Raw genomic sequence first — 27,909 nt, forward strand, 5'->3', positions numbered from 1 at the left:
ATTGACTTTTCAAAACCAAAACATCATGGGCAAAAAAAAAAAAAAGTTTTATCAAATAGACTTTAATCTGGTTGCTCTACTAAAATTTAAAAAATACTTTAAATTAGAATTTTTTTTGTTTGTTTCATAGTAATGAAAAATAAACCAGAGATTTATGGTATACATTTTGTTTTTTACTATTTTGTTGTTGTTTTATATGTATTTATAATTAAATTCTGCTACCTCTTTCTCATAACCAAATATTCTTATTTATTACTAGCGATATGTTTGGTGGAAGAAAAATTTGGAGGTTTGGACAAAAGACCATCCTTTTCCAATTGATATAGACTATATGATCAGTGATACATTAGAACTGTTAAGACCAAAGATCAAACTTTGTAATTCTCTGGAAGAGTCCATCAGGCAAGTACAAGACTTGGAACGAGAATTCTTAATAAAACTAGGTAAGCAAATCAAGGGGGATTCTTGGGAGTTGCATATTTTTTTTAATTATATCATCAGTTGTAGTTTTACATTCGCTGTGCTTTATATACTTGGTTCTAAGTTATGTAATACTGTTAGGTATACCTTCTTGGTTTACCACTCATTTAAGTTAATACCAATTTAGAAGAACATAACCTTTAGAGATTCATAGAAAATGTTGGTTAAGGAAAAACACACATTTCTTAAATGATGAACATTGCATTTTTGGGTTGCTGATTTAAGACTTTTCTTCGTATTTTAGATAGATATGTATAGTTTGCCTTTCCTTTTTAAAAACTCTTAAAAATTTATTTCTTAAAGATACTATAGCATATTGGATAGAGAACTGACCTTGAAATCAGGTAACTTGGGTTCCTATTCCTCTTTTAAGAATACAGGTTGAAGGGTGGCTAGGTGGTGCAGTGGATAAGGCACTGGCGCTGGAGTCAGGAGTACTTGGGTTCAAATCCGGTCTCAGACACTTAATAATTACCTAGCTGTGTGGCCTTGGGCAAGCCACCTAACCCCATTTGCCTTGCAAAAACCTAAAAAAAAAAAAAAAAGAATACAAGTTGAAAAGTATCTACCAATCAGCATTGGTAGAGAGAATTTGTTTCTCTCCTCTATAAAAGCACAGGGCCTGTATACTATTGTCCCTACACTATTTACTCCTTCAGCCTGTATGTTAATATCATTCCTGGAGAGCTAAGTACTCTTTTGAATAGCTCATATAGTTCCTTTGGCAAAATGCCTCTTGCTGTCCATTATTGTGGAATTTTTGCTTTTCTAATAGGAATGTAGGACAAATTAACAGCTGTTATATTGATTTTTTTTATTAGGTTTATTTATTAGGTAGACATATTCATTAGTTTTATTTTTTAGTATTGCAGATGAATAACTTGTTTGCAAACTCTATAATATTGTTCATCCAGCATTAGTAAAATTAATTTATATCCGCTGTTTAGTTTTTGATTAGGAGAAATTAAATATAGGCCCTGGCATGTTAAAATTCTCAGAGAGAACAAAATCTAGTCTCCATCATATAACAGTGCTTGAAATTATGTTGTTGTATTTCTTGTATCATTCTTTGTGGTAAGCGACCTAGGTCATAGTATGGTGGGTGTTTTAAACTGCTGAATTAGAACCATTGAGTTTCAGAATATAGGTTGATATTTTTCAAATTCTGGCACAGACCTACTGAGTTTTCTTTCCTTACCCATTGTCAGGAACCTTTTTGTTCTGGTAGTGCAGAGGACACCTTGATAAGAGATTCAGTCCTCTAAGTTATTTGGTATTCTTGCTTTATTGATTAGGGGAAAACCCCTTAAAATATTGAAATTGCTTTTCATGATGAAGAATGTACTAATTTTTATTCTCATCTTGCATATTCTATATATAGTAAGTTCTACTTCCTTATAGAGAACTCCTGGTTCCATTGTGTCTGCTATTGAGCAAAAATAATTGTTTTCCAAGGTGCTACTGACTGAGCAAGTATTAGATTTCTTTTTCTTGTTTACAAGTTCACAAAGATTTCTATATGATAATCCTGTTCTTTTAAAACTTACTTTAAAGTTATCTATTCTTTTCTTTGATGAATTGTCAAATGTTTATTTTTAAGTTTTAAAAATAATTTTTTCCAGTGATTAAAATGGTTTTTATTAAGATATTATAATAAATGGCATACTCTTTCATAGTGAGATAGAGGGACCTAAAAAGAATTCTTATCACCAAACAGTTCCAATAATAATGCTGCTCTTAAAATTCATGCTTTTGATTTACAGTAAATAAATGTTTATGCATAATTATTTATACAAATAGAAAAGTTAATTCTTTTTTGACTCAATTTGCTAAGGCTGAAAAAATTTGCCTTTGTTTCTCTTAATCACAAGTATTTATTATGTATCACATTCTTTGCCTTTCGACTCTATTTTCATTTTTTTGGTCTAGAAAGATTTTTAAGAGGTAGAGTTATGGAATTTCAGGCATAGTGAATTGCCTATACTTGTGCAGAGATCAAAGATTGTAACATTAGATCGAGTACATCGTTTGCCTGGAAATTATGAAAGGTTGTAGAGCAAAATGAGGATGGAAAAGGTGGGTTGGAGCCAGATTGTAAAGGGCCTAAAATTTCAGGTTAAGGGGTTTGTATTTTATCCTAGAGGCAGTGGGGAGTGATTCAGTTTTTGACCTGGGAAGTAGCATGTTCAGACCCTGTGCATTAGGAAGATTATTATATCTTCTGTTTAGATGATGGATTAGAAGGAAGAGCTATTAGGAAGATGTAGCAATTGTCTAGGCAAGAGATAATAACTAGGGTAGTGGCAGTATGAGAAAGGAGGGACAGGAAATTCTATGTGTATTTCAGAGAGTTTTGAAAATGTGCTTTTCTCCCTTTAGTCACAATGTCTATAACCTTCCCCCTTTCCCTTTTTTTTTAAATTTTATTTTGAGAAGAAAAGAAAGCATTTCCTCTAATTACTTATATACATTTTATGCTTTGGCAGGAACAGGATCCTGGTAACTTTTCTTTTATTATGAATAAACATCAACAAAAACGAACATTTCAGCATACAAAAAAATAACAAAAAAGTAGGGCTGTATAGGAAACTAATTCATTCAATTTTTAAAGAATATATTAAATAAAATAAAATAGTTCCAAATCCATTTTATTTCTTTGTTGCCATCTATAGTAATTGTTTTTGTTTTTAAAATAATTTCATTGACTTTTTAAAAAACATCACTATTACTGTTTACCAAGCTATCCCCTTAATTGTCTACTACCATTCCTCCCTAAAAATCCTTTCTTTTATCAAGTATAGTCAAGCAAAACAAGTTCACACATTGTCTTTGTCTGAAAATATATGTTTTATTTATATGTATATCGATACCACCCTGCACATGCCCAATCTCATCTGAGTTTGGAACCTAAACAGAGTCAGACCTGATTAGTACTTCATTGAGAGACCTGGGAATACTCTAGGCTTGGAAGACCTGAGTTCAAGTTTGGCCTCAGACATTCACTAGCCATAAATCACTGACCTTGAGTTAATCATTTAACCTTTCTTTGCCTTGATCCTGCTGAAGAGGGAAGTGGCAAACCATTACAGTATCTTTGTCAAGAAAATGGTCCATGAGGTCATGAAGAGTTGGATATGACTGGATGACTGACCAAAAAAGTTTATTTTGTTCCAGGTGGCAGGAAGCATGATTTCTTTCTTAGGTTGTTTCCCCTTATGTTATTGTAGACTTACCTGGGGTCCCAAAAATCATAGTGCAGTTTTAAATTTTAACAGGCTAAAACTGCAATAAGACTTTTGGGATACCCTATAAAATTATTCTATTTTTGTCCTTTTCTCTGAATCCGATTTCATCATTTCTTTTGGTGTATTAAAATTTTGTTAAAAGTTCATATGCTACAATTTCTTCACCCTGTTTTTAGTTCTTTGCTGCAACAAAAAGTGCTTTTGCAGATGTTTTTGCATACAGATCCTCTTCCCTTTTTAACTTTATGGGAATGTATTTCTCATAGCGGTATCACTAGTTCAAAGATATGCACAGATATGGAGGGGCAGAGTTTCATCTAACTGCCTCAAACCTAGAGCATTTGGTTTTCCCAAGTCTCCTGTGGAAGTACTAACCAGGCCTGACCATGCTTAGGTTCCAGTAGATGTCACCAGTCCACTTTCCTCCTCTTGCCCCTTCACTAATTGAATATATTTCTTCTTTGTATCCCTTCTATTTTAATAATGTATTAATTTTTTGTAGGTAAAGAGTTTCTTTTCCCAGTGGGAAGTAGACTTAGATTAAATATTTTGCCTGCATTTCTTTCCTTCTTTTACTTTAAAAGCAATTTTTTTAAAGTTTTGTTGCCCAAAATGACCAGTCATTTCCCAAAATATCTGCCCCCATTCCTTTATTGAACCCTTATTTGATAAAGAAAAAAAATATGCAAACTCAACCAATACAGTTACCATCTAAGAAAGAATATGCAACATTCCACACTTTCTAAAAGGAAAGAGGTGTTTCATCAGAATTTGACAGCCTCAGCTTACTTCCTAATTAATCTTTTTTTAAAGATTTTATTTATTTTGAGTTTTGCAATTTTTCCCCAATCTTACTGCCCCCCCCCCCCACAGAAGGCAATTTGCCAGTCTTTACATTGTTTCCATGGTATACATTGGTCCAAATTGAATGTGATGAGAGAGAAATCATATCCTTAAGGAAGAAACATAAAGCAAGATCAAATTAAAGGTAATAATAGTTCTTGGTCTTTGTTCAAACTCCACAGTTTTTTCCTCTGGATACAGATGGTATTCTCCATTGCAGAGAGCCCCAAATTGTCCCTGATTGTTGCACTGATGGAATGAGCGAGTCCGTCAAAGTTGATCATTGCTCCCATGTTGCTGTTAGGATGTACAGTGTTTTTTCAGGTTCTGCTCATCTCACTCAGAATCAGTTCATGGAAATCTCTCCAGGCTTCCCTGAATTCCCATCCCTCCTGGTTTCTAATAGAACAATAGAGTTCTATAACATACATATACCACAGATTGCTAAGCCATTCCCCAATTGAAGGACATTTACTTGATTTCTACTAATTAATCTTTAATGTAATATTAACTGTATATGTATGTGTATACACACACACACACACACACACACACACACAGAGTCCTTTTTGGATTGCTATAGACAAGACAATTGTCTTTTAAAGATAGAAATTGGTGCATAGAGAAATTAGAAAATTTGCTTAAGATTAAAAGAAATGGGCAGTTAGGTGACACAGTGGATAGAGCACTGGCCCTGAAGTCAGGATTGAACCTGAGTTCCAATCCAGCCTCAGTCACTTAATTACCTAACTGTGACCTTGGACAAGTTACTTAACCCCATTGCCTTAAATATTAAAAAAAAGATTAAAAGAACAGCAGCCTTGTATCCACTCTGTTAACTTGTCCCTGTTTCTACATTCCCAGATATGCCCAATCATTAACATATGGCATACTTGTTTTTATTCTCTTTCAATGCTTTCTCCCTAGTATTTAGTGTGTTAAGAGTTTTGAACTTAAAAGACCTTTTTTTCTAGTTCTGTCCCTGCCAACTGTTACCTGTGTGACCTATGACAAATAAATTAAGACTCCATCTTTAAAATGAGTTTACCAATTCCTCAGTTTGACACATTAGGATGTTTTAACATTTAAAATATTGCATTTGAAGATTTTTTTTTAGACAGTTTAGACTTGTCTACTCATTGTACTGCTGAGAAGAGCTAAATCTATCATAAATCATAGTGATTAATAACACACAATGTTATTAATGTGTACAATGTTCTTCTGGTTTTGCTCATTTCATTTAGATCAGGTTTTTCTGAAGTCCACCTGCTCATGATTTCTTTTTTTTTTAAGATTTTTTTCTCAGGGCAATGGGGTTAAGTGGTTTGCCCAAGGCCACATGGCTAGGTAATTATTAAGTGTCTGAGGTCAGATTTGAACCCAGGTACTTCTGACTCCAAGTCCGGTGCTCTGTCCACTGCACCACCTAGCTGCCCCATGCTCATGATTTCTTATAAAATGGTAGTACTCCATCACATTCATATACCACATTTTATTCAGCCATTCCCCAATTGTTGGATATCCCCTCTGTTTCCAGTTCTTTGCCACTCTTAACATTACCACTACAAATTTTATTGTACTTTGTAGTACTTTAAGGTTTAATTTACTAACCCACACAAGATACATTAATGATTCCTAATTTTATGTCTGAGGATTCTGGGAATCTAAAAAAAATAGTTGATTGATCTTAAATGATTTGCAACTGCAGCTTAGCTTATCTTGCTTTCCTCTCTGTTCTCTCCTCCTTCCTTCCTCCTCCGTTCTTTGATGGGAGCTCTGATTTCAATAACAAAGGAGTTTATACTAAGAAACTCCCTCTACCAATTAGCATCTTTTCTGTAACTTTGAGTTTTAAAGAGTTTTGTGAAGTTACTGACTTACTCAGGATGACACAGGAATTGTGTGACAAAATTAGGGATTGAACCCAGGAGAACTCTTAAATCTGTGAATCCACTCTGCTTCATAGCCTTGTTCATGCAGTACTAAAATTAGAAATTATAGTCAAAATATTTGAAGCTATTTAGAAAAGAATTAAGGGATGTTTCCTTTTCTTTGGCTTTATGGAGGGGACATAGGAATTTCATGAATATCTTAGAAAATGTCAATTTTTGAAATATTCTTATTGGTGAATAATTTTCCCCTCCAGATTCTTTAGAGTATACCTTAATTAGTATGAAATACCCCATTATCTTTTGGAGTAAGCCAGAGCTCTGTACCTGACTTACAACTTGACTCCCTGATTTTCTGTAACAATTTCTACAAAATGATTAAACTATTTCTTGAAAATTGTCTCATTTTTTTTATATTTTGCTGCTTTAATTTTAAGGGCTTATGAATGACAAAGATTCAAAAGATTCCATTGCTGAAGGAGAGAATCTTGAAGAAGATGAAGAGGAGGAAGAAGGAGGAGCTGAGACAGAAGAACAATCTGGAAATGAAAGTGAAGTAAATGAACCTGAGGAAGAGGTGATAACACTTTTATTTATAACCAAGTTTGTAAAAGGTACATTTGTTGGAGTGTAGCTATATAAATCAAGCTATTTCCAAGGTGACAACAGTTTGTTGTATTTCTTGTATTTCTTTCCTTTAAAAGTGAATCCATATTCCCTTCATAGATTTATAAATATTGAAAATAATATTGATAAGGTCCTGTCAGTTTTAAAGAAAAAAATAGTATTTATCTCTTTCATGCCCTTTTCTCCTAAAACCCTTCAATATACTTCTTGCACTGTATTATTTATGCCAACTTTAAATCTGATACTGATAATCTTGCTATAATTTTTGATCTAATAGCATTTGAAATCTGAAATTTGTTTACATTTTAATAATTGTAAACCTTTTACTAGATATTATTTTTTCTCATTGCTAGAAAAAAATTTAGTAGATGATAAATGACTACAGGTCCATCATATTAAAATAGAAGTGGCTACCTAAGACCATTGCATTTTTCTTTAGTTAATTGTTGAGGCCATTACAGTTTTCTATAGTTAAATGATGAAGACTATTTATACTTGTGAAAGATAAGACTTTTGCATGATTTGAAGCATGCCTTTTAACATAGTGTTTTATAATTTAAAAAGTGCTAAATGCAGAGACACAGTCCCATAGGATTTTCACAAAACTTTACTTATTTTTAGTAAATATGGATGACATTTTAGAACTTTAATCTGATTTTTGACTTAAGAACTTTCTTTGTGTAAAACACTTCTTGGTATTATACTAGATGGACTTTTTGCTACTTTTTTTAAATGTGAAGATATTTTGCATTTGTAGACTATCTCTTCTCTCCTGGAAAATGCATCCTGTATATAAATTCATAATTTTGTGAGTGAATAGTATTTAACTATTTACTTTAAGGGTGCAACTTAAATTTTTAATAGCACATGAGGTATTATATTATGCATAATACATATATATATATATATATATATATATATATATATATATATGAATTTGCTGTAGTTTTGAAAAGCAAACAGAGAAAGAATGATCTCCCTCATCTTCTAGCCAAGTATGATCACTTTTGTCATGAACTGCAGAAGATAATATAAAGAGAGGAGAAGGAAATAGTGAGATAAGAAGAGCTATGGATGATAAGCTAATAAAAGTTTTCACCTGTTCAGAAATGTGCTCAAATCTAAATATTCCACCCCAAAAGAACTTCTATCATATTCTACCTTTGGGTCTTGAATATGACTTTTTAAATTCATTACTTTGAACTCATTTCTGCTTTAAAATATCCACATAAAAACCACTGAATAAGATTTCATTTTTAGACCAGAAGTTATTCCCTTAGAGAAGTGTGAAGGGCAGCACTGGGGGGTGAAGGAGATTGGTTGAAGAGTTTGGGCAAATATTGCATCTTTATTTTGACCTAGTTGATTTCTTTGATAATTCTGTGTATTTTTAAATAAATGTATGTAAATACATTCTGAAGAGTTCATAGACTTAGACTGCCAAAGGAAGATAAAACACACCCAAAAAAGCCTGCAGACCCCTGCTTTAGGCCCTTTTGCTACAACTTTAAATTTTTTATTCCTTCCTCCTTCCCAATACTGGTTTTTTAAAAATTTATTTTTATTGATACATTTTGTTTTTCTATTATATCACATTCACTTCCAAATATATTTCTCCCCTTCCATATTGCATAATGTTGACTGTGCCTGACATTATGTGCAATATTTTGGGGACTTTTTATAAATTATTTATCTATAGTGTGTAGCAAAATCTATTACACTGTAACTATAGAGTCACATATAACAACTTTGTAAAGAGTCAGGTAAAATTGCTTAATCTGCCCTTTTTTGAATGTGACATTGTCAGTTTTGAATGACCAAATTGAATTTCTTATCCTGATCAATTCTAATATTAATCCATATTTGCAAATTACTTTCTTCCTTTTCAAACCTTTAATGGTTGAAATTCTAAGAAAAAAAATCACACTTTTGATGTAATTTGCTTTAAGGGGTAATTTGGTTTTCCTCAGTCATTTTTTTATAATCACCTTGATAGTTTCAGTCTGAGAAATAATAAATTAGAACACAAAATTGATTTCTTTAGCAAAGTCAAGGAGACTTGAAAATATTTTACCTTTGTTATTCCTTGTAGAAATCACCCCATTTTCAGATTAGTTTCATGGGAGGAAAAATGTAGGAGGTTCACAGAACTTGTTTTTTTATTGAAAACAAGGAAGAGGCCCTACAAAGGATCTTTGTACTGTTTAGATCAATAGAAGATAATGAAGTGAGTTTTCAACTACTGGTATTCAGTAAATGTTGCCAGCTAACATTGCATTACCATTGTAAGCAGTCTACATGGTAGGCTGAATGAAACTCAAGGACAATAATTGATTATTCAGAACTGTTGGAAATCAGATTTGTAAAGCATGAATAACATCAGTGTTCACTGTTGGCTCCTTACGATTGTATTCAGGTATGCCATGGTATTAACCTTAAAAAATAACTTTTAAAAAACAATTTTAGGAGGGTTCTGACAATGATGATGATGATGGAGAGGAAGAAGAGGAGGAGAATACAGATTACCTTACTGATTCCAATAAGGAAAATGAAACTGATGAAGAGAACACTGTATGTATTGCTGAGAAATTTGCCTTTGTAAATCACCATCTTTTTCATGATATTTCAGTGCTAGACATGGGAGTTCTGTGTGTGTGCATTTTGATATATAATTGTGTTTTTTCAGAAAATATGAATAATTGTACGTAATAGTCAGCTAAGCATTTTTTTATAATGCAGTTCTTTTTTCCTGTAACTTTTATTGAAAAGTATTATAAAGTACCCACTTATTCATTGTGTGTTATTCTAGACACTGTACAGAAATGATCCTTCTGCTACAATTTTAACACATTTGAAATTTATAATTTTATGTTTTTTTCTAAGGAGGTACTGATTAAAGGAGGTGGACTTAAGCATGTCCCATGTGCAGAAGATGAGGACTTCATTCAGGCTCTGGATAAAATGGTGCTGGAAAATTATCAGGTATTAGCTTTTGCTTTGTTTTCCTAAAGAATTCTGCTGGGGTGGCTAGGTGGCGCAGTGGATAGAACACCGGCCCTGGAGTCAGGAGGACCTGGGTTCAAATCTGGTCTCAGACACTTAATAATTACCTAGCTATGTGGCCTTGGGCAAGCCACTTAATTAACCCCGTTTGCCTTGTAAAAAACCTAAAAAAAAAAAAGAATTCTAGTACAAATAAAATTATCTTAACAGCTGAGTACCTAAAATAAAAGCATATTGAAATCATTGAATGATTCATGGTAGAATGTAGTTAAGCATAATATTGTCCATTGCAAATAAAATCCTATAATATCTAAATATTTAAATAAACATAAGATGCATACATGACCAAATTTTCAAAAGTACGTTCAGATCATTGGATAATGAATAATAGAATGTAGTTAAACATAAGATTGTCAATGCCCACCTACCTGCATCTGTATCAGATTTTATATTCTATTCTGGTACTAATTGTACCACTGTTGCCCCAGTTCCAATCCAGTCATCCATTTGAAATGAGCTAGGGAAAACTATAAGCAATTTAAGGATGTGAATGAGCAGTATATCTTTATTGTAACAATATATCTTTAGTGTATCAAGAATCTTCTTAGTCAGGCTTTACAGAAGACAGTTGATTTCTAAAAGGACATTAAGAATTTTATACTGAAATAGTGATGCTAATAATTAGGTATAATTTGTCTCTAATTCTCATTGTAGTATGATCAAATTGCATAGTTATTCATATGCATGAAGTGATTTCACCTTCTTTGTTGCTACTAAAGTCAGTTTTTTTGAAGCCTGCTGTAAAATATTGCCTAACATTAAATACTGTTGGTGTAAAACACATGCTCCTTTGTTAAAAGTAGGACTTTTCCTTTCTAAGGCATTGGATTTATGGAACAAGAGTCTCAAATACATGCTCTTGGTTACATGGTAAATTAATATACTCTCACAAACTATAATAATGATTCTGATCTTGCCATGAAAAGTGTGCATTTTTTTCTTTGTTTAAAGTGCACTGTCACTGACTAAGATACCATTTATTGTATTAGGGGAAAATGTACTTCTGTTCCTTTTGTGAAGAGTACCTGCAATGGCATGCCTATATCAACATTCTTCTCTACTCCAACTGATTAGTATCTGGTCCATTGTAGAGAGACTATCATTCTTTTTATGAACAATGCCTTAACTAAAGTTCTTGTTCAAACTTTGCTCTTCCTTGACCATAAACTGACCTTTTTAAAATTTTATTTTCATTTTTATTTAAAATCTTAATATTTCCCTGGTGTTCCTGAATATTTTTTATTTAGAATAAAACAATTTTAATGAGCTTTTATTCATTAGTTTACTGTGACTTTAATTTAAAACATCAGGACTGATTAAATATGTTTTAAACTGTTGAGAAATAGTTTCATCTTTAAAATAAGTAGTATATCCTTCCAAATTGTTTTCTAATTAATTCTTACTGATAAAATCTTAATTTAAAAATAAATCTAAAAACATAATCACTTGAATTCAAGATGGAGAAAACTTTTTGTAAACTAAAGAGGGAAATAGCTGTTAGCTAAATTTTAATGCCTTTTGAAGTTTGTGATATACCTTATGGAATTGCTTATCTAAATTTTAATAAAACAATTTTTAAAAATTGAAGTTTGTGATCCTAACTTAAATAATTGCATATGATAATAGCAATAACTAAAATTTGCATAGTGCTTGTTATGTACCAGTATTTTGCTGAGCTTTTTATTAATATCTTATTTGTTTTCTCACATCAACACTGGGATGTGGGTGCTGTTATCCTCATTTTGCAGTTGAGGAAATTGTTACACCAGAAGTTAAATGACTTGCCCAATCATACAACTGTTGTCTGAGACTAGAGTCAAACTTGGGTCTTCCTGACTCCAGGGTCAGCACCTGTCCACTGTGCCATCTAGCTGCCTCTAATTTTTTGAAAAGTAGTCCAGGAAAAATGCAAAAATAATAATACCCTATATTTCAAGGATCTTTGATTTCATGGGTGTTGTTATTCTTTCTAGCAGTGCATTTCATAACCTATTAACAGCTGACTAGATGATCTTAGTGAATGACCTGAGGTTTCAGCAGCTCATTTATATGGCTTGCTTATAGGTTCCTTATTGTCAGACATGTTGAAACCTGGGTCTTCCTGTCTTTTGTCCGATTCTACTCACTATGTTGTTCTGTCTTTCTCTCACCAATTTGACAAACATACACCTCAGAGGTTTCATTCATCTCTATTCCCTTCATGTCTAAATACCTATTGAATTATTTTGTGTTTTACAAAGTTAAACTGCCCAAACTTACTTTATAAATTTAAACATCTCAAGGTATTTCCCCTGCTTTTCACTTTCTTTAAGCAACGAAGTGGTGAGTCAGTTAAAGTACACCAGCTGGATGTCGCTATTCCGCTGCACCTCAAAAGTCAGCTGAGGAAGGGCCCTCCACTGGGTGGTGGGGAAGGAGAGACTGAGGCTGGCGACACGATGCCATTTGTCATGTTAACTCGAAAAGGCAACAAGCAGCAGGTAAGAGTTTAGCAATAATAACTGGTTAACTCTATACATGACATGATTTGTTGTCTTACTTAGGCAATCTAAATTATTGCCATAATTTCATTATTATTTATTCAGTAGGAAAATTCCTAGTGATATATTATTCACAAATATTTCATATTAGTTTTCTTTTTAAAATTTTTATTTTCAGCTTGAATTTTGTCCTTCCTAACTACCTGTGTACCTAGCCACCCTAGTACCCACTGAAAAACAATAAAATGTGTCTCCTTTTCCTTTCTTGCCATTGTATGCATTAGTCATGTAAAAAAAAAAGCATATATTCCTCTATCTCTACTTTTAAGTCCATCAGCTCTCTGCCTCGAAGTGAGTAGCAAATTTCAACATGAGTTCTCTGGAACTATGTTTAACATTTTATTGGTCAGAGTTCCTAAGTCTTACAGGGTTGTTTGCCTTTACTATACTGTTGTCATTATATGAATTGTTCTGGTTCTACTCACTTCACTTTACATCATTTCACACAGGTCTTCTAAGCTTCTCTGAAAGTATTCCCTTTATTTTTTATGGCTCAGTAGTATTCCCTTGCATTCATGTACCATAACTTGTTCATTCTTCCTCCAGTTCTTGGGTACCCCCTCAGCTTCCGGTTCTTTGCCACCATAAAAAGAGCTACAATGAATATTTTTGTGCTTCTAGGCCATTTTCCTCCTCTCTTCGGGGATATAAATCTATCCATGGTATTGTCTAGTTTAATAATTAATGATTTTGAGCTTTTTTGGGGGGTGCTAATAGTAGTTGAGAACTTAGATTTCTTTGAAAATTTTCTGGTCATCTCCTTTGACCTATTGGGAAATAACTTTTATTCTTAAAATTTGAATATCTTCTATATACCTTAGAATGAGACTTTTACCAGAGAAACTTGGGTTAAAGGATTCCTCCCCCTCCAATTTCCTGTTTCTTTTCTAAATGTAGCTGTGTTAATTTTATTTATATAAAACCTTTTAAATTTTATGTATCAGAATTGTCTATTTTGCCTTCTGTGAATCTCTTTTTCTCATGTTAGTCCTGGCCTCTTCTCTTATCCATAAGATCTTGTAGGTAATTTCCTCCATGCTCTTCTAGTTTGTTTTTATTTAATTTTTTTTTATCGGTTTTAATTAGGAATTTGTGCAGGTTTACTTTTGAAAATGTTTAAGAATTTCTACAGAATTTCTACTTTGAAATGGCCAGTAAACAGTTGGAGATGCAAGATTGGAGGTCAGCTAGCTCATAGGTTAGAGTCAGATAAGCAGAGCTAAGAATCTTCAGCCTGGGGAATGATAATTAAATATGTAACAGGTGAGGAGATCACCAAATTAAATATTAGAGAAAAAGAAGAGAAAAGTCCTAGGACAGAGCTCCATAGTTAGTGACGTGACTTGGATGGAGTTCAGCCAGAGAGACTGAGAAGGAGCAGTTAGATAAGTAGGAGAAAAGCCAGGAAAGAGCATAATAACATGAATCTTAGAGAAAAAAAGTATCTAGGAGAACAGAAAATTGTTGAAAGTACTTCAGAGTGTTTAGGGAAGGATGACAGTTGAGAAGAGACCATTAGATTTTTTTTTTTTTTTTTTTTTGCAAGGCAAATGGGGTTAAGTGGCTTGCCCAAGACCACACAGCTAGGTAATTAGTAAGTGTCTGAGACTGGATTTGAACCCAGGTACTCCTGACTCCAGGGCTGGTGCTTTATCCACTGCACCACCTAGCCACCCTGAGACCATTAGATTTAACAATTAAGAGATTCTGAGTAATTTTAGAGAGATCAGTATGAAAGCTAAATTGTAGAGGGGTAAAGGGAGAATGAGTGGGAATAGGAGTTACCTATTGTAAGTGGCCTTCTCAGTGTGAAAATGTAATATTTGACATAATTTGTTCATGTACACTTTGGTGATAGTTGAAAAAGCCATTTAGATGGTAAAGCTTATGGAACACATACCTACTTGGAAAAAATTTGGGGTTTTTAAAATTTTTCATATTGTTAACCCTAAATTCTAAACTTGTTTTATTTTTGTCTTAAAAGGGTTATTATACATGTTATTTTTGATTTAGAATGAATAGAATATAATGAATAAGTTTAATGAATTTTTTGTAAATTAAAGCATGAAAATATATCCAGTCATCAAGAGCAATTGTTATTTATTTAACTATAAATGAAAATTCATTATAAAATAAATTCTTAACCTTTACAATTTTGTTGAGATTTTGAAGAATGAAAAATGACTAGCATTTTGTGGTCTTAAAATAAAGTGTATCTTGTTCTGATTTTTTAAAAATACTTTATTTGCTTTTGGGAGTTGGTTCTTTTGGCAAAGATCCTTGGGGTTTTTTTTTTCTAGAAATGGGAAATATGTTGCCTTATAGGAATCTTTGATTCTTGAGTTAGTGAAAGGCCTCCTTGTCCACAATTTGTGTTCAGAAATAACTTTCTTCTGGTCATTTGTAAAAGGAAAATAAATACCAAGGGAGAGGTGGTTTTGAAAGTAAAATAATTACGTTCTATATTTTTCAAATACTTCTATCTAGTCTGTGAAATGAAGAAAAAAATTATGTTCTTTAACTTAAAATTTATTGTTATAATGGTGGATATCTAAGAAACAACTTTTTTTTTTTTTTGCAAGGCAATGGAATTAAGTGGCTTGCCCGAGGCCACACAGTTAGATAATTATTAAGTGCCTGAGGCCGGATTTGAACTCAGGTACTCCTGACTCCAGGGCCGGTGCTCTCTCCACTGTGCCACCTAGCCGCCCCCAAACCTAACTTAAACTAAATTTTTGTCACAAAAAAATGCATGGTATATTTATTATCTTAAGGTAAATCTTATCTTGGATTGTACCTTTTTTAGAAAATGACTGGCCAACTTCCATCCAACTTAGTTGTCTGTCTTTCTCTTTAGCTTCCACAAGTCTCTGCCAGCAAAATCTTAAAAATGGCCCCAGACCAAATAATGATTAAGTAATCCATGGAGAAACACTATTATAAGTGAATTCTTCCACCCTAGGGGAACTACATTGTGATAAAAGGTACTTAGAAAATGAAGCACTACCAATACTAGACTTATATGCACCAAATACTATAGCATCTAAATTTTTAAAGGAACTGTGGAATGAATTATAAGTGGAAATAGGTAGTAATGCCATAATAGTGAGAGACTTGAACCTACCCCTTTCAAAATTAGATAAATCTAACCAAAAAATAAATAAGAAAAAAATGAGGAGGAAAATAGAATCTTAGATAAGCTAGATATGATAACCATCTGATGAGAATTGAATGGGATTAGAAAGGAATACAATATATTTTTTTCCTTGGCTCTACCTGGTTCCTTTACAAAAAGTGACCTTGTATTAGAGAGATCTCTCTAAAGTAATTATAAAAACTTTATAGTTAAGTGTAGAAAAGCAGAAAAATTAAATGTATCCTTTTCAGATCGCAGTGCAATAAGTTATATTCAAAAAGGGACCAAGGGAACACAAATTAAAAACTAATTAGTGACTAAACAACCTAATCTTTAAAAATGAGTGAATTAAAGAACAAATATAGAAATAATCAGTAATTTCATTAAATGCCAATGAGTTAACATCAAAGTTTATCTGGTGTAGAAAAAGCAATAATCAGAGAAAAATTTATATCTTTAAATAATTATGTTAATAAAATAAAGATCAGAGCAATAAATTGAATATAAACTTATAAAACTAGAAAAAACATTTAAAAATTCCCAATTAAATACCACATTTGAAATTTTACAAATTAAAGGTGAGATTAATAAAATTGAGTATAAGAAAATCATCGATTTGATGAATAAAACTAGGAGTTCCTTTTCTAAAAGGAAAAACACAATAAGATAAACTGTTGGTAAATATACTTTGAGAGAGAGAGAGAGAAAACAAAATCACTAGTATTAAAAAATGAAAAGAATAACTATATCAATAATGAAGATGAAATCAAAGCAAATATAAGTATTGTTTTGCCCAATTATATGTGAATACATCTAACAACTTGAGTGAAATTGAAGAATATTTACAAAAAATATAAACTCCCTAGATTGCAGAAGATTAAATAAAATATCTAAATAAACCTATCTTTGAAAAAAGAAATTGAAAAGGCCATAAATATGCTTTCTAAGGGAAAAAAAGCATTATGGTCAGATGGATTTACAAGTGAATTCTGACAATCATTTAAAGATCAATTAATTCCAATATGAAAATTTTAGGAATAATAACCAAAGAAAGCCTCCTACCAGACTCCTTTTATGAAATGAATTTGATACTGATACATAAAACAGAAGGAGAAAACACAAAGAAGTAAAGTTATAGCTATGTTTCGTTAATGATTAAAATACCAACTAGGAGACTACAACAATATATTACAAAGATTATACATTGGTACCAAGTGGGATTTATACCAGGAATGCAGTTTACCATAAGGAACACTATTAACATAATAGATTATATCAATAAAAAGTAACAAAAATTATTATATTAATAGAAACAGAAAAACCTTTTGATAAAAATAAAACTTTTAATTCCTATTAAAAACACTGGCAAAATAAGTATAAATACATTTTTCTTAAAAATATATGAAGCAGGGGCAGCTAGGTGGCGTAGTGGATAAAGCAAAGGCCTTGGAGTCAGTGGAGTCAGGAGTACCTGGGTTCAAATCCGGTCTCAGACACTTAATTAATAATTACCTAGCTGTGTGGCCTTGGGCAAGCCACTTAACCCCATTTGCCTTGCAAAAAAAAAAAATATGAAGCAACCACCTAAAACTGTTAGAAAACATTATTTGTAATGGGGATACATTAGAAGTCGCCTCACTATGAAATGAGACAAGGATGCCCATTGATGTCCAGAATTATGATTAGTGTATTAGGAATGCTAGCAATATCAGTAAGAGAAGAAAGAGGAATTGAAAGAATCAGAATGGACAATGAAATAATAAACTATCCCTTTTTGTAGACAGTATGATTATAAATTTGGAAAACTAAAGATTTAGCTAAAAAGTTAGTAGAAACAAAATTTTAGTAAAGTAGCAGGATATAAAATAAGTTCCCAGATATTATCAATATTTCTATATATCAACAAAATCCTACAATAAAAAACTAGTAAGAGATACTCCATTTAAAATAACTGTTGTCAATATAAAATACCTGGAGTATGCCTCCAAAGTAAATCAAGGAACTACATGAACATAATTATAAGACACTTTTTATACAGATAAAGTCAGATTTAAATAATTGGCAAAATACTGGAGGGATTTGCATGAACTGATGCTGAGTGAGATGAGCAGAACCAGAAAAACACTGTATACCCTAACAGCAACATGGGGGTGATCAACCTTGATGGACTTGCTCATTCCATTAGTGCAACAATCAGGGACAATTTGGGGCTGTCTGCAATGGAGAATACCATCTGTATCCAGATAAAGAGCCATGGAGTTTGAACAGAGTTCAAAGACCATTCCCTTTAATTTAGAAAAAAAAACATATCTTATTGCCTGGTCTTGTTATCTCTTATACTTTTTGTTTCTTCCTTAAGGATATGATTTCTCTTTTAGCACACTCAATTTGGATCAATGTACAACATGGAAACAAAGTAAAGACTAAATAATTGGCAAAATAGTAATTATTCAAGATTAGGCTCTAATGATAAATTTTTCTTAAACTAATTTATTCAATGCTGTCTGTCCCAATTAAGTTATTGAAAAAAATTATTTAACTAAATGAGAAAAAAATAAAATCATTTGTAAAACCAAAAGGTCAAGAATATAAAGAAATTAGTGTGTGGGGGGGAAACATAAAGGAAGGAATTTTAGTAGTACCATATTTTAAGCTATTTTTAAAAGACTGTAAACATCAAATTTATCTAGTACTGGCTAAGAAATAAAAGATCAGTGAACAGAGTAGATATAAAATACATAATAGCAAAATAGTAACTTTGTGTTTGACAAATATAAAAATTGAAACTTTGGGGATTAGAATTCATAATTGGGAAAGCTGGACAGCAGTTTGGCAGAATTTGGGCATAGACAGTATCCTCCACCAAGACATGGTCAAAATGGATACATGATCTATACATAAAGAGAAATATCATAGAATATTAGAAGAACATGGTACATACTACCTATCAGAATTGAGGATGAGAATTTTTTTGAATAGACAAGAGCTAGAAGGAGCATTGTGAGATATGAAATGAATAATTTCAGTTACAGTAAATTAAAAATGTTTTGTACATATAAAGCCAACCTAGCTGAGATTAATAGAAAAACAAAATTTGGAGAAAAAAATTTTATGGACAGTTCCTTTTTTTTAAATTAATTTTTATTAAAGATATTATTTGAGTTTTACAATTTTCCTCCCTATCTTGCCCCCCCCGAAAGCACTCTGTCAGTCTTTACTTTGTTTCGATGTTGTACCTTGATCCAAATTGGGTGTGATGAGAGAAAAATCATTTCCTTAAAGAAGAGAAGAGAAGTCTAAGAGGTGACAAGATCAGACAATAAGATTTCTGTTTTTTTTCCTAAATTAAAGGGAATGGTCCTTGAACTTTGTTCAAACTCCATGGCTCTTTATCTGGATACAGATGGCACTCTCCTTTGCAGACAGCCCAAAATTGTTCCTGATTGTTGCACTGATGGAATGAGTGAGTCCTTCAAGGTTGATCATCATTCCCCTGTTGCTGTTAGGGTGTACAGTGTTTTTCTGGTTTTGCTCATCTCATTCAGCATCAGTTCATGCAAATCCCTCCAGGCTTCCCTGAATTCCCGTCCCTCCTGGTTTCTAATAAAACAATAGTGTTCCATGACATACATATACCACAGTTTGCTAAGCCATTCCCCAATTGAAGGACATTTACTTGATTTCCAGTTCTTTGCCACCACAAACAGGGCTGCTATAAATATTTTTGTACAAGTAATGTTTTTACCCTTTTTCATCATCTCTTCAGGGTATAGACACAGTAGTGGTATTTATGGACAGTTTCTTAGAAAAAGATCCTATGTGTCAAATATATAAAGAATTTTATCAAAGTTCTGAAGAATGCAAGTCATTCTCCAATTGATAGGTAAAAGAACAGGTAGGGTTTTTTTTTGTTTGTTTTTTTAGGTTTTTGCAAGGCAAATGGGGTTAAGTGGCTTGCCCAAGGCTACACAACTAGGTAATTATTAAGTGTCTGAGACCGGATTTGAACCCAGGTACTCCTGGCTCCAGGGCCGGTGCTTTATCCACTACACCACCTAGCCACTCCTAAACAGGTAGTTTTTTGGTGAAGAAATAAAAGGTATATGTAGAATTGAAAAAAAAAGTTCTAAATCATTACTGATTAGAGAGATGCAAATTAAAATCATTTTGAGATATCTCACACCTGTCAGCTTGGCTAAAGATAGAAGAAGAAAACAATAAATGTTGGAGGGAATATGGAAAAATGGGACAATTTGTTGTATGGAATAATGAACTGGTCCAATGATTTTGGAGAGTAATAGAATAAAACTGAAATGCCTATATTGGTTTGTTTTCTAAGATAATTAGGAGAAAAAGGAAAATAATTTTATATATTCAAAAAATATAGAAGCTTGCTTTGTGGTGGCAAAGAATGGAAATGGTGGAACTTCCTCTCTGGGGAATGGCTAAGCAAATTTTTATACATATTCAGAATGGAATACTATTGTGCTTTAAGAAATGAACTCAGTAATGTTAGGGGAAAAATAATGAAAACATGCATGTGAAATAATGAAGACTGAAATGAGCAAAACCAAGAGAACATTGTATACAGTAATAACAATATTGTTTTAAGAACAGCTTTGAAGTACTCAGTCGTTTTGAGCATCATTCATATTCAGAACAAAAGACCAATAAAGGAAGATGTTATCCAACATCAGAAAGAAATGAAAAATAGAATTATGGGGAGTGGGTTTTTTACATATATTTGTTTATACACACACACACACACACACACACACTTATTCTACACACACAAATTTGTGTCTAATGGTAGCCTTCTAGAGCAGAATGGGGAGAGAGGGAGAAAAAAAATGCACATCATGAAACATAAGAAAAGTCAGAAGATAATATATAGAAAAGTAGGGTAATTTTGGAAGTGATGCATAGTAGATTTATTACATTCAAAAAAGTAAACAGTATGAAATGGAATTCATTTTTTTAAAAGCAAAAATCCTCTTTCTACTACCATTCTGAGTACATGGAAATGGGTTTTTTGGGGGGGACATGGGGGGTGTTGGTCTTTTTGTAATTAAGTTCAAAATAAATTTTAAACTGAACTGGAAAAACAGGTCAAGAATAGCGAATTTAAGAATCATGGGATTTGCTGTAAACAACAACCAGAATGAAAACCTGAACACTATTCAAGAAAGCTCACATAATTTCCCAGATTTATTAGGGCTAGAAGACAAAGGGAAAATAGATTTTACTGATTGCATTCTGAAAGAAACTTCAAAAGGAAAAATCCTAGGAATGTCCCACTAAGGAAAGATCCTAATAAGAAAAGAAACCTACATCTTCTCCTTGCTTCTCCCTTTGAATTTTTTTTGTAAGGCAATGGGGTAAAGTGACTTGCCCAAGGTCACACAGCTAGGTAAATATTAAATGTCTGGTGCCAGGTTTGAATTCAGGTCTTCTGACTCCAGGACCTGTGCTCTGTCTACTGTGACACCTAGCTGCCCCCTCCCTTTGAATTCTTTAATGTGATAATGGGGCAGCTAGGAGACACAGTAGACAAGAGTGTTGGTCCAGGAATCTACATGACCTGAGTTCAAATCCAACCATAGACACTTAGTAGCTATGTGACTTTAGGCAAGCCACTTAACCCTATTTATCTCCATTTGTAAAATGAACTGGAGAAGAAAATGGCAAATCAATTCAGTATCTTTGCCAAGAAAACCTCAAATGGGGACTGTTTTTAGGTTTTTGCAAGGCTAATGGGGTTAAGTGGCTTGCCCAAGGCCACACACAGCTAGGTAATTATTAAGTGTTTGAGACCGAATTTGAACCCAGGTACTCCTGACTCCAAGGCTGGTGCTTTATCCACTACGCCACCTAGCCGCCCCTCAAATGGGGACTCTTAAAGAGTTAGACACGGGTGTCTAACAACTAATGTGGTCACATATTAGAAAAAAAGCATTTTAGAAGGTAGTATCATTCTGAATTTGATATCAAAAGACCAACTTTCCACCATTGGCTCTGCCCCTTAATACTACCTGAGTGACTTTAGACAAGGCACTTAATTAAACTTATGATTGGCTTCTGTTGTCTCATCTGTGAAATGAAGGAGTTGGACTGTATTGACTAAAATGCATTTGCCTATCACTTGCCATGGGCCAGACACTGTGGACAGAAAAACAAAAGTAAGTAGAATGCATTCTAGAAGTATACATATAGAATAAACACAAGGTTTTGGCTAAGGAGGTCTTGAATATCTCGGGGCATCAGGAAAGGCTTCATCTAGAAGGTAGTCCTGGAAGTGAGTTGTAAAGGAAACTAATGAAGCCTGGGAGATTTAGAGAGGAGGTGTTGGTGAAAGCAAGTGCAAGTGGTGATGAGATGGTGGAGTGTATGGTTGAAAAACAGCAACAAGACTAGTTTCTGGAAAGGGAGGTTAGGGTCAAGATGTAATAGGCCTTAGTACACAAAAGGGCAGCTAGGTGGTTTGGTGGATTGAGCATGGGTCCTGGAGTCAAGAGGACCTGAGTAGATACTTAATAATTACCTAGCTGTGTAATCTTGGACAAGTCGCTTATCCTCATTATCTTGGAAAAAACAAAAAAAAAAAGGCAAACACAAGAATTTATATTTTATCAGTATTTGCAAAAATAGTACCTTCTGACATTTGGAAAGGACAGTGATAGTCATCAGACCTACACTTAAAGAAAATTATTTGATGTCTATCTGAAGGATGGAATAAGAAAAGACTAGGCAGAGAGAGACTAATCAGAAAACTAAAATCCATTCAAGTTCTAAATCTGTGCTCCAAAGACCAGCATTATGATGTTTAGGTTTCATGGAATGCAGTTCCTTTTTCTTATTGAATAAAAATGGGTTGTCAGTCAATAAGAGCACCATGAAGAATGCCAACTAACTGTCCAGTAAAATAAGAGCTTCTCTCTAAAGAGCAATGTGATAACATTTAAGCATTTCTTCAATTTGTCATCTCTCTCCATTTCCTCATCTGCCTCTGCAAAGAAATTTAATGTTTTAGTAGCATGAAGAAAAATGATTTATATTAACTTCAGAGCAGAAAACAATCTCACTGATCTTCTCAGCTACTATATCTTTCTAGGTTCACTGAGGAATTAACTAAACTCTTAACTAAAATCCCTATATATTATATAGATGAGGGTAAATATTTATATTTTTTGTTCCTTTATTTCTCTGATGGTCATACTGATATTTATAACTTCTAATACTATTGTTTTTCTTTCTTGCTTTCTTGATACTTTACTAATCTGTTAAGAAACTGTGTGGGGATAGAGTCAAGAGGACCTGGGTTCAAATTCTGCCTCCACCACTTAACTAGTTACATGATCATCAGCAAGTCACTTGACCTTTGTAAGACTGGTTATCAGTAAAACTGATATTATTACTTGTTTTATGTACTTTACAGAGCTATTGTAAGCCTTAGATTAGAGAGTGTGTATAAAGTGCTGGTATTCCTTAAAACATTTAAAAAATATTACTTGCTGTGATTTACTTTATGTCATTTCTGCAAGGCTGACATAGCTGATTTTTTCCCCCTGCTATATTAAGGGAGAACAATAGAATGACCTTTTTCTATTTTCCTTTCTCTTTATTTGTCTTTGTATCTCTTCATCATAGAAGTTCCTTCCATGAAGTGGGCATTAGGTTTTCAATGTAGTATATAAAATTCACTGGTTGTCTTTCTCACTAATTTGTAATTCCATGGTCTAATTTTTCCCATTAAAAGAAATGATAGTTGGGGCATGTTCTAGAAGGGAATGGTTGATTTTTAAAAATGCATTTTTATTTTATATATGTGTCTATGTATGTATGTACGCGCACACACACACACACACACACACACACACTCTTAATTATATTCACTTATATTTCTCACAGTCTCTTTCCCCCCACCCACTTTAATTTTTTTGTAAGGCGAATGGGGTTAAGTGACTTGCCCAAGGCCACACAGCTAGGTAATTTATTAAGTGTCTGAGACCGGATTTGAACTCAGGTACTTCTGACTCCAGGGCCCTTGTTCTATCCACTGTGCCACCTAGCCCCCCCCCCCTTTTTAAAAATCAGCCTCTTATAATAAAAAAATAAAGGAGGGGAAAGTTCAATTAAATGAACCAGTTTATGGGTGGTGATATGTGGAATATATACCGAGGAAAATATAAAAAATTAAGTAAAGCATGCTCTGTACTCTCACAGGAACTTATAACCCAGTGTTCACCATTTATCTCAGCAATAGAAAAATAATTTCTGCACTTAATCTTGATCCACAGGAGAACTAATTGGTGATGAGAAAGGAGAAGGGAGAAATTATGTTATTTTAAGGTTCCTAGTAATGAAAGAAAGTTAGACATGAGCCCTAGATTTATATAAGAAAACAGAGGTCAAGTGACTTAGATTAGAAGTCATGCTTACCAGATATGTAGCTAGTATCAGATTGGGAGGGATTGATCATGTTTAATTTTAGATTTGAAAATCACAAAGTTCTTAACATAACAAAATTCACTGGTTGGAATTTAACCAGATACTAATGTAAAAATTTAAGGTTAAATTTTTTTTTTGCATAAGTTATAGAAATGTAAAGAATTTGTAATCATATACCTGTATTAGCTAGCCTTTGGGGAGACTACAAGCTAACTGCAATAGTTAGGTACAACTCATTTCTTATAGGATGTCCAGTGTATGGTTCAGGTACACAGTAGTTAGAACAATCTCTAAAGATGGGGCTGGCAAGGAATAAGTTCCCTGTAACTGAAATTATTAGGTAATCTCTACTCACGTTTTTTGTAAGGGTAATTTCTACTTTGGATGAGTTGTTGGACTAGGTATCATTTTCATCTTAGATTCATTGACTCTATTTTAAGTATTATTTGTTACCTAATAATGTTAATATTTGAATTTCTTTGGGTTTTTTAAAGTATATATGGTTTAACATAAAAAAACCCGATTTCTTGAAACTCCCTCTTCCCAACTCTATCTTGCCTAATATCTGTTAATACTATTAAGTTATATATTTTTATGATTTTCTTTTCTCAAAGTTTCCTCAAGTTTGGTTATGATACTTCTATGTTTTCTTTCAGTTTAAGATCCTTAATGTACCAATGTCTTCCCAACTTGCTGCAAATCATTGGAACCAACAACAGGCAGAACAAGAAGAGAGAATGAGAATGAAAAAACTCACACTGGATATCAATGAACGTCAGGAGCAAGAAGATTATCAAGGTTTGAAAGCTCTTAGAGAAGAAAAGTGCATATTCTGTTAAATTATGAAAGCTAAGCATGTTAATGAATGCAAATTTTGTGCTTTTTAAAAAAATACACAGAATGAATTAGATATCAGTCACCATGAAATTGCTCACTTAATCTTCTCTTAGATAAGTTTTTTTTTAAAAAAAGGAAGTTCCTTTGAAAGCATTAAAACTTCTTGCTTTATTCTGTTGTCTTTCATTATCTTATTGAACAAGACTCCCATGCAGGGTAGTGTAGACCAGATGAAAGTAAAATAATAATTGATTTCATTTTCTAATTATGGTGTAAATATTTACCAGAGTTAACTTACATGTAGATGAAACTTAGTTTTATGCATGATCATCAGTGTACTAAGTAATAATTAGATGACAAAGATTGGTATTTAAATATTATAATTGGTTTTTTGCTGTAACAAACATTAGGAATTCATCTCTGGTGAAATGAGATATTTGGTAAAATAGGAAATGTCTCTGAATTTTCTCAGAAGATATTTTGGATCTGTAACTCAAGAAAGCCTATCCAGGCAACCTCTTTACTTCTAGAGTATTCTGGTATCACAGGATGAGATTATTTCACTTTCTTTATTCTCTTTTCAATATCCTGCTGCCAAATCTAACCCTTTAGTATAGCTCACAAAGTTTTCCCTCCATATTCCTATCTGGAGCCTGATGTCCAGGATATCCTAGTCAAATCCTTTCCCCTCCATGACAGTAGAAATAACTTCTAGGGACTTGAAGAGGATTACTTCTCCTAAAGCTAAGCCAAATCTGGGACCATAGTGCCTACCCTATCCTGTTTCACAAAAATTTTAGGAGAGAGATATCTGTTGACCAAGGACTTTGGGAATAAATGGATCTTGGATGCTTCTATAATTAATTTCATTTACTTGTATGTCCCCTGGATCTTGGAATTTTCATAGGACTTTGGGAGGAAACTTCTTGAGTCACTTAGTAGCCAAAAACCAGAAATATTTACTTCTCTATTTGACCAACTCCTCTCTCTCTCTTTCTCTCTCTCTCTCTCTCTCTCTCTCTCTCTCTCTCTCTCTCTCTCTCTCTCTCTCTCTCTCTCTCTCTCTCTCTCTCTCTATTGTTTTCTAGATGTTTTGATGGGGATGTTGAGTAGCAGGGATTGTGGATGGTCATATCTAGATGGGTCACTATGTAGAGAGATTTGAATAGGAGGACAATATGACAGTGAAATTCTTCCAGAATAAAAAGAAGGGATTGTTAGTTGTTAGCAGAAGCAGTTCCTACTTTGAAGTTTTGCTTAGGGAGTACCCTGTCCCCTTCCCTTTTTCCACTGACTAAGGACAGCTATCTTCTAACATGTGTCCCCACTCCATTATCCTAGTCTATCTGGAACAGTAGAAAGACGTGGCAGTGGTAATTTGTCCGGGAGTGTGAGGTATCTTTACAGATTTAGAATTGATATGGACCATGTGTGTGTTTGTGTGTATGTGTGTGTGTGTGTGTCTCTGTGTGTCTGTGTGTCTTATCCTTTGCAGGACTTCATATATAGATTTAGTATACTATTAATATATAATTTAAAATATGGTCATATTTATTTCTGCCAAATGTGACTAAATTTAAATTATTTTAGACCTCACAATTCTCTTACATACAAAACAGTACAAACTTTAAAATCATGTTTACTAGCTTGTTCCAAAATGCCTTGGGCCATTGGGCATATTCAGGAGTCGAGGCACATTCTCAGCTTTGTTCTTTTCTAGGGTACAGAGACTCAGTTATCCTAGTTGATTTGCTATTCATTTATGTTTGCTCTTGAGCTGAGAAAATTCCAGAATGCATGGATTAGATTTCTTTTTCCTGTCCTCATAAATTCTAACATTCTCAAAAAAAGAAAGTGGTTCTTTCTTAACCTAGTATTTTGAAGTTAATTAAAACTTTAGAGGTAGAGTATAGGAAAATTCTGTCATCAGTATACCTTTTAATATTCATGCTTAGTGAGTGTGACATCTAGATTTTTGGCATAACAGAGTTGTTTACAGACTTCCATGGTAGTGTGATAAAACCAAGTTATTTTGTTCTACTTCCTCATTCCCCTCAAGGAATGACTACTTGGGTCTCCAGTAGAGTTTTGAGTATTGAAATTATCTTAAGTCCTAAATTTAAGTGAAATTAGGATACCTCCCTCAAGAGAGGTGCTCCTAGCTTGCAAAATGGTTAAGAGTCAATCAACCCCAAGATCTAGTTACATTTTACTAAAATTAATTCTTATTTGTTTTTTAATGCACATAATTCAGAGATGCTGCAGTCCCTTGCACAACGTCCAGCTCCAGCAAACACCAACCGTGAACGACGGCCCCGTTACCAGCATCCAAAGGGAGCACCTAATGCAGATCTAATCTTTAAGACTGGTGGGAGGTAAGACCATCTTATGTTTATTCATCTTTTAAAAAAAAAACTTTTTTTTTTTTTTTTTTTGGCTATAGGAACTCCCATTGAGGAGGTTCCTTTGGCTTTGGCGGATTAGCACCTGCTCTCTAACTTGAAGTCTTGGAGTGCTACCTCTGACATTTACTGATAATCTATTTTTCATTATGTGCAATTAAAAAAATAGTTCCAGATTACAATGATGTAAAGACTAGGTATCTGCTTGGTGCTGATTATTTAACTAAAGACGTGATTAATCATTATTTTCTTACTTTATTTAGTTAAAATAGTTTTAATTTTGCAAATGTTTTGGGGAGAAGTTTTTTAAAACAATGATGCTTTCTTTAAAAATTGATTTTAACAGCACACATTTTGGTTTCATATCATCATGGGTAGATTTTTTCGGTTTCTGTTTTA

The 27,909-nt window shown here is 33.2% G+C and overlaps 1 protein-coding gene across 1 annotated transcript in view; it reads left to right on the forward strand.

Moving 5' to 3' along the window:
• Window positions 1-27,487, forward strand: part of UPF2 (UPF2 regulator of nonsense mediated mRNA decay) — a 130,808-nt gene extending 103,321 nt beyond the window's left edge. The window contains exons 20-21 of the mRNA XM_074194125.1: window positions 24,928-25,069; window positions 27,363-27,487. Coding sequence (XP_074050226.1) covers window positions 24,928-25,069; window positions 27,363-27,487 — 267 coding nt within the window. The remainder of the gene's footprint in view (window positions 1-24,927; window positions 25,070-27,362) is intronic.
• Window positions 27,488-27,909: the final 422 nt, after the last annotated feature.

Source organism: Macrotis lagotis, chromosome 7, assembly GCF_037893015.1.
Source record: "Macrotis lagotis isolate mMagLag1 chromosome 7, bilby.v1.9.chrom.fasta, whole genome shotgun sequence".
Classification (NCBI taxonomy): Eukaryota; Metazoa; Chordata; class Mammalia; order Peramelemorphia; family Peramelidae; genus Macrotis; species Macrotis lagotis.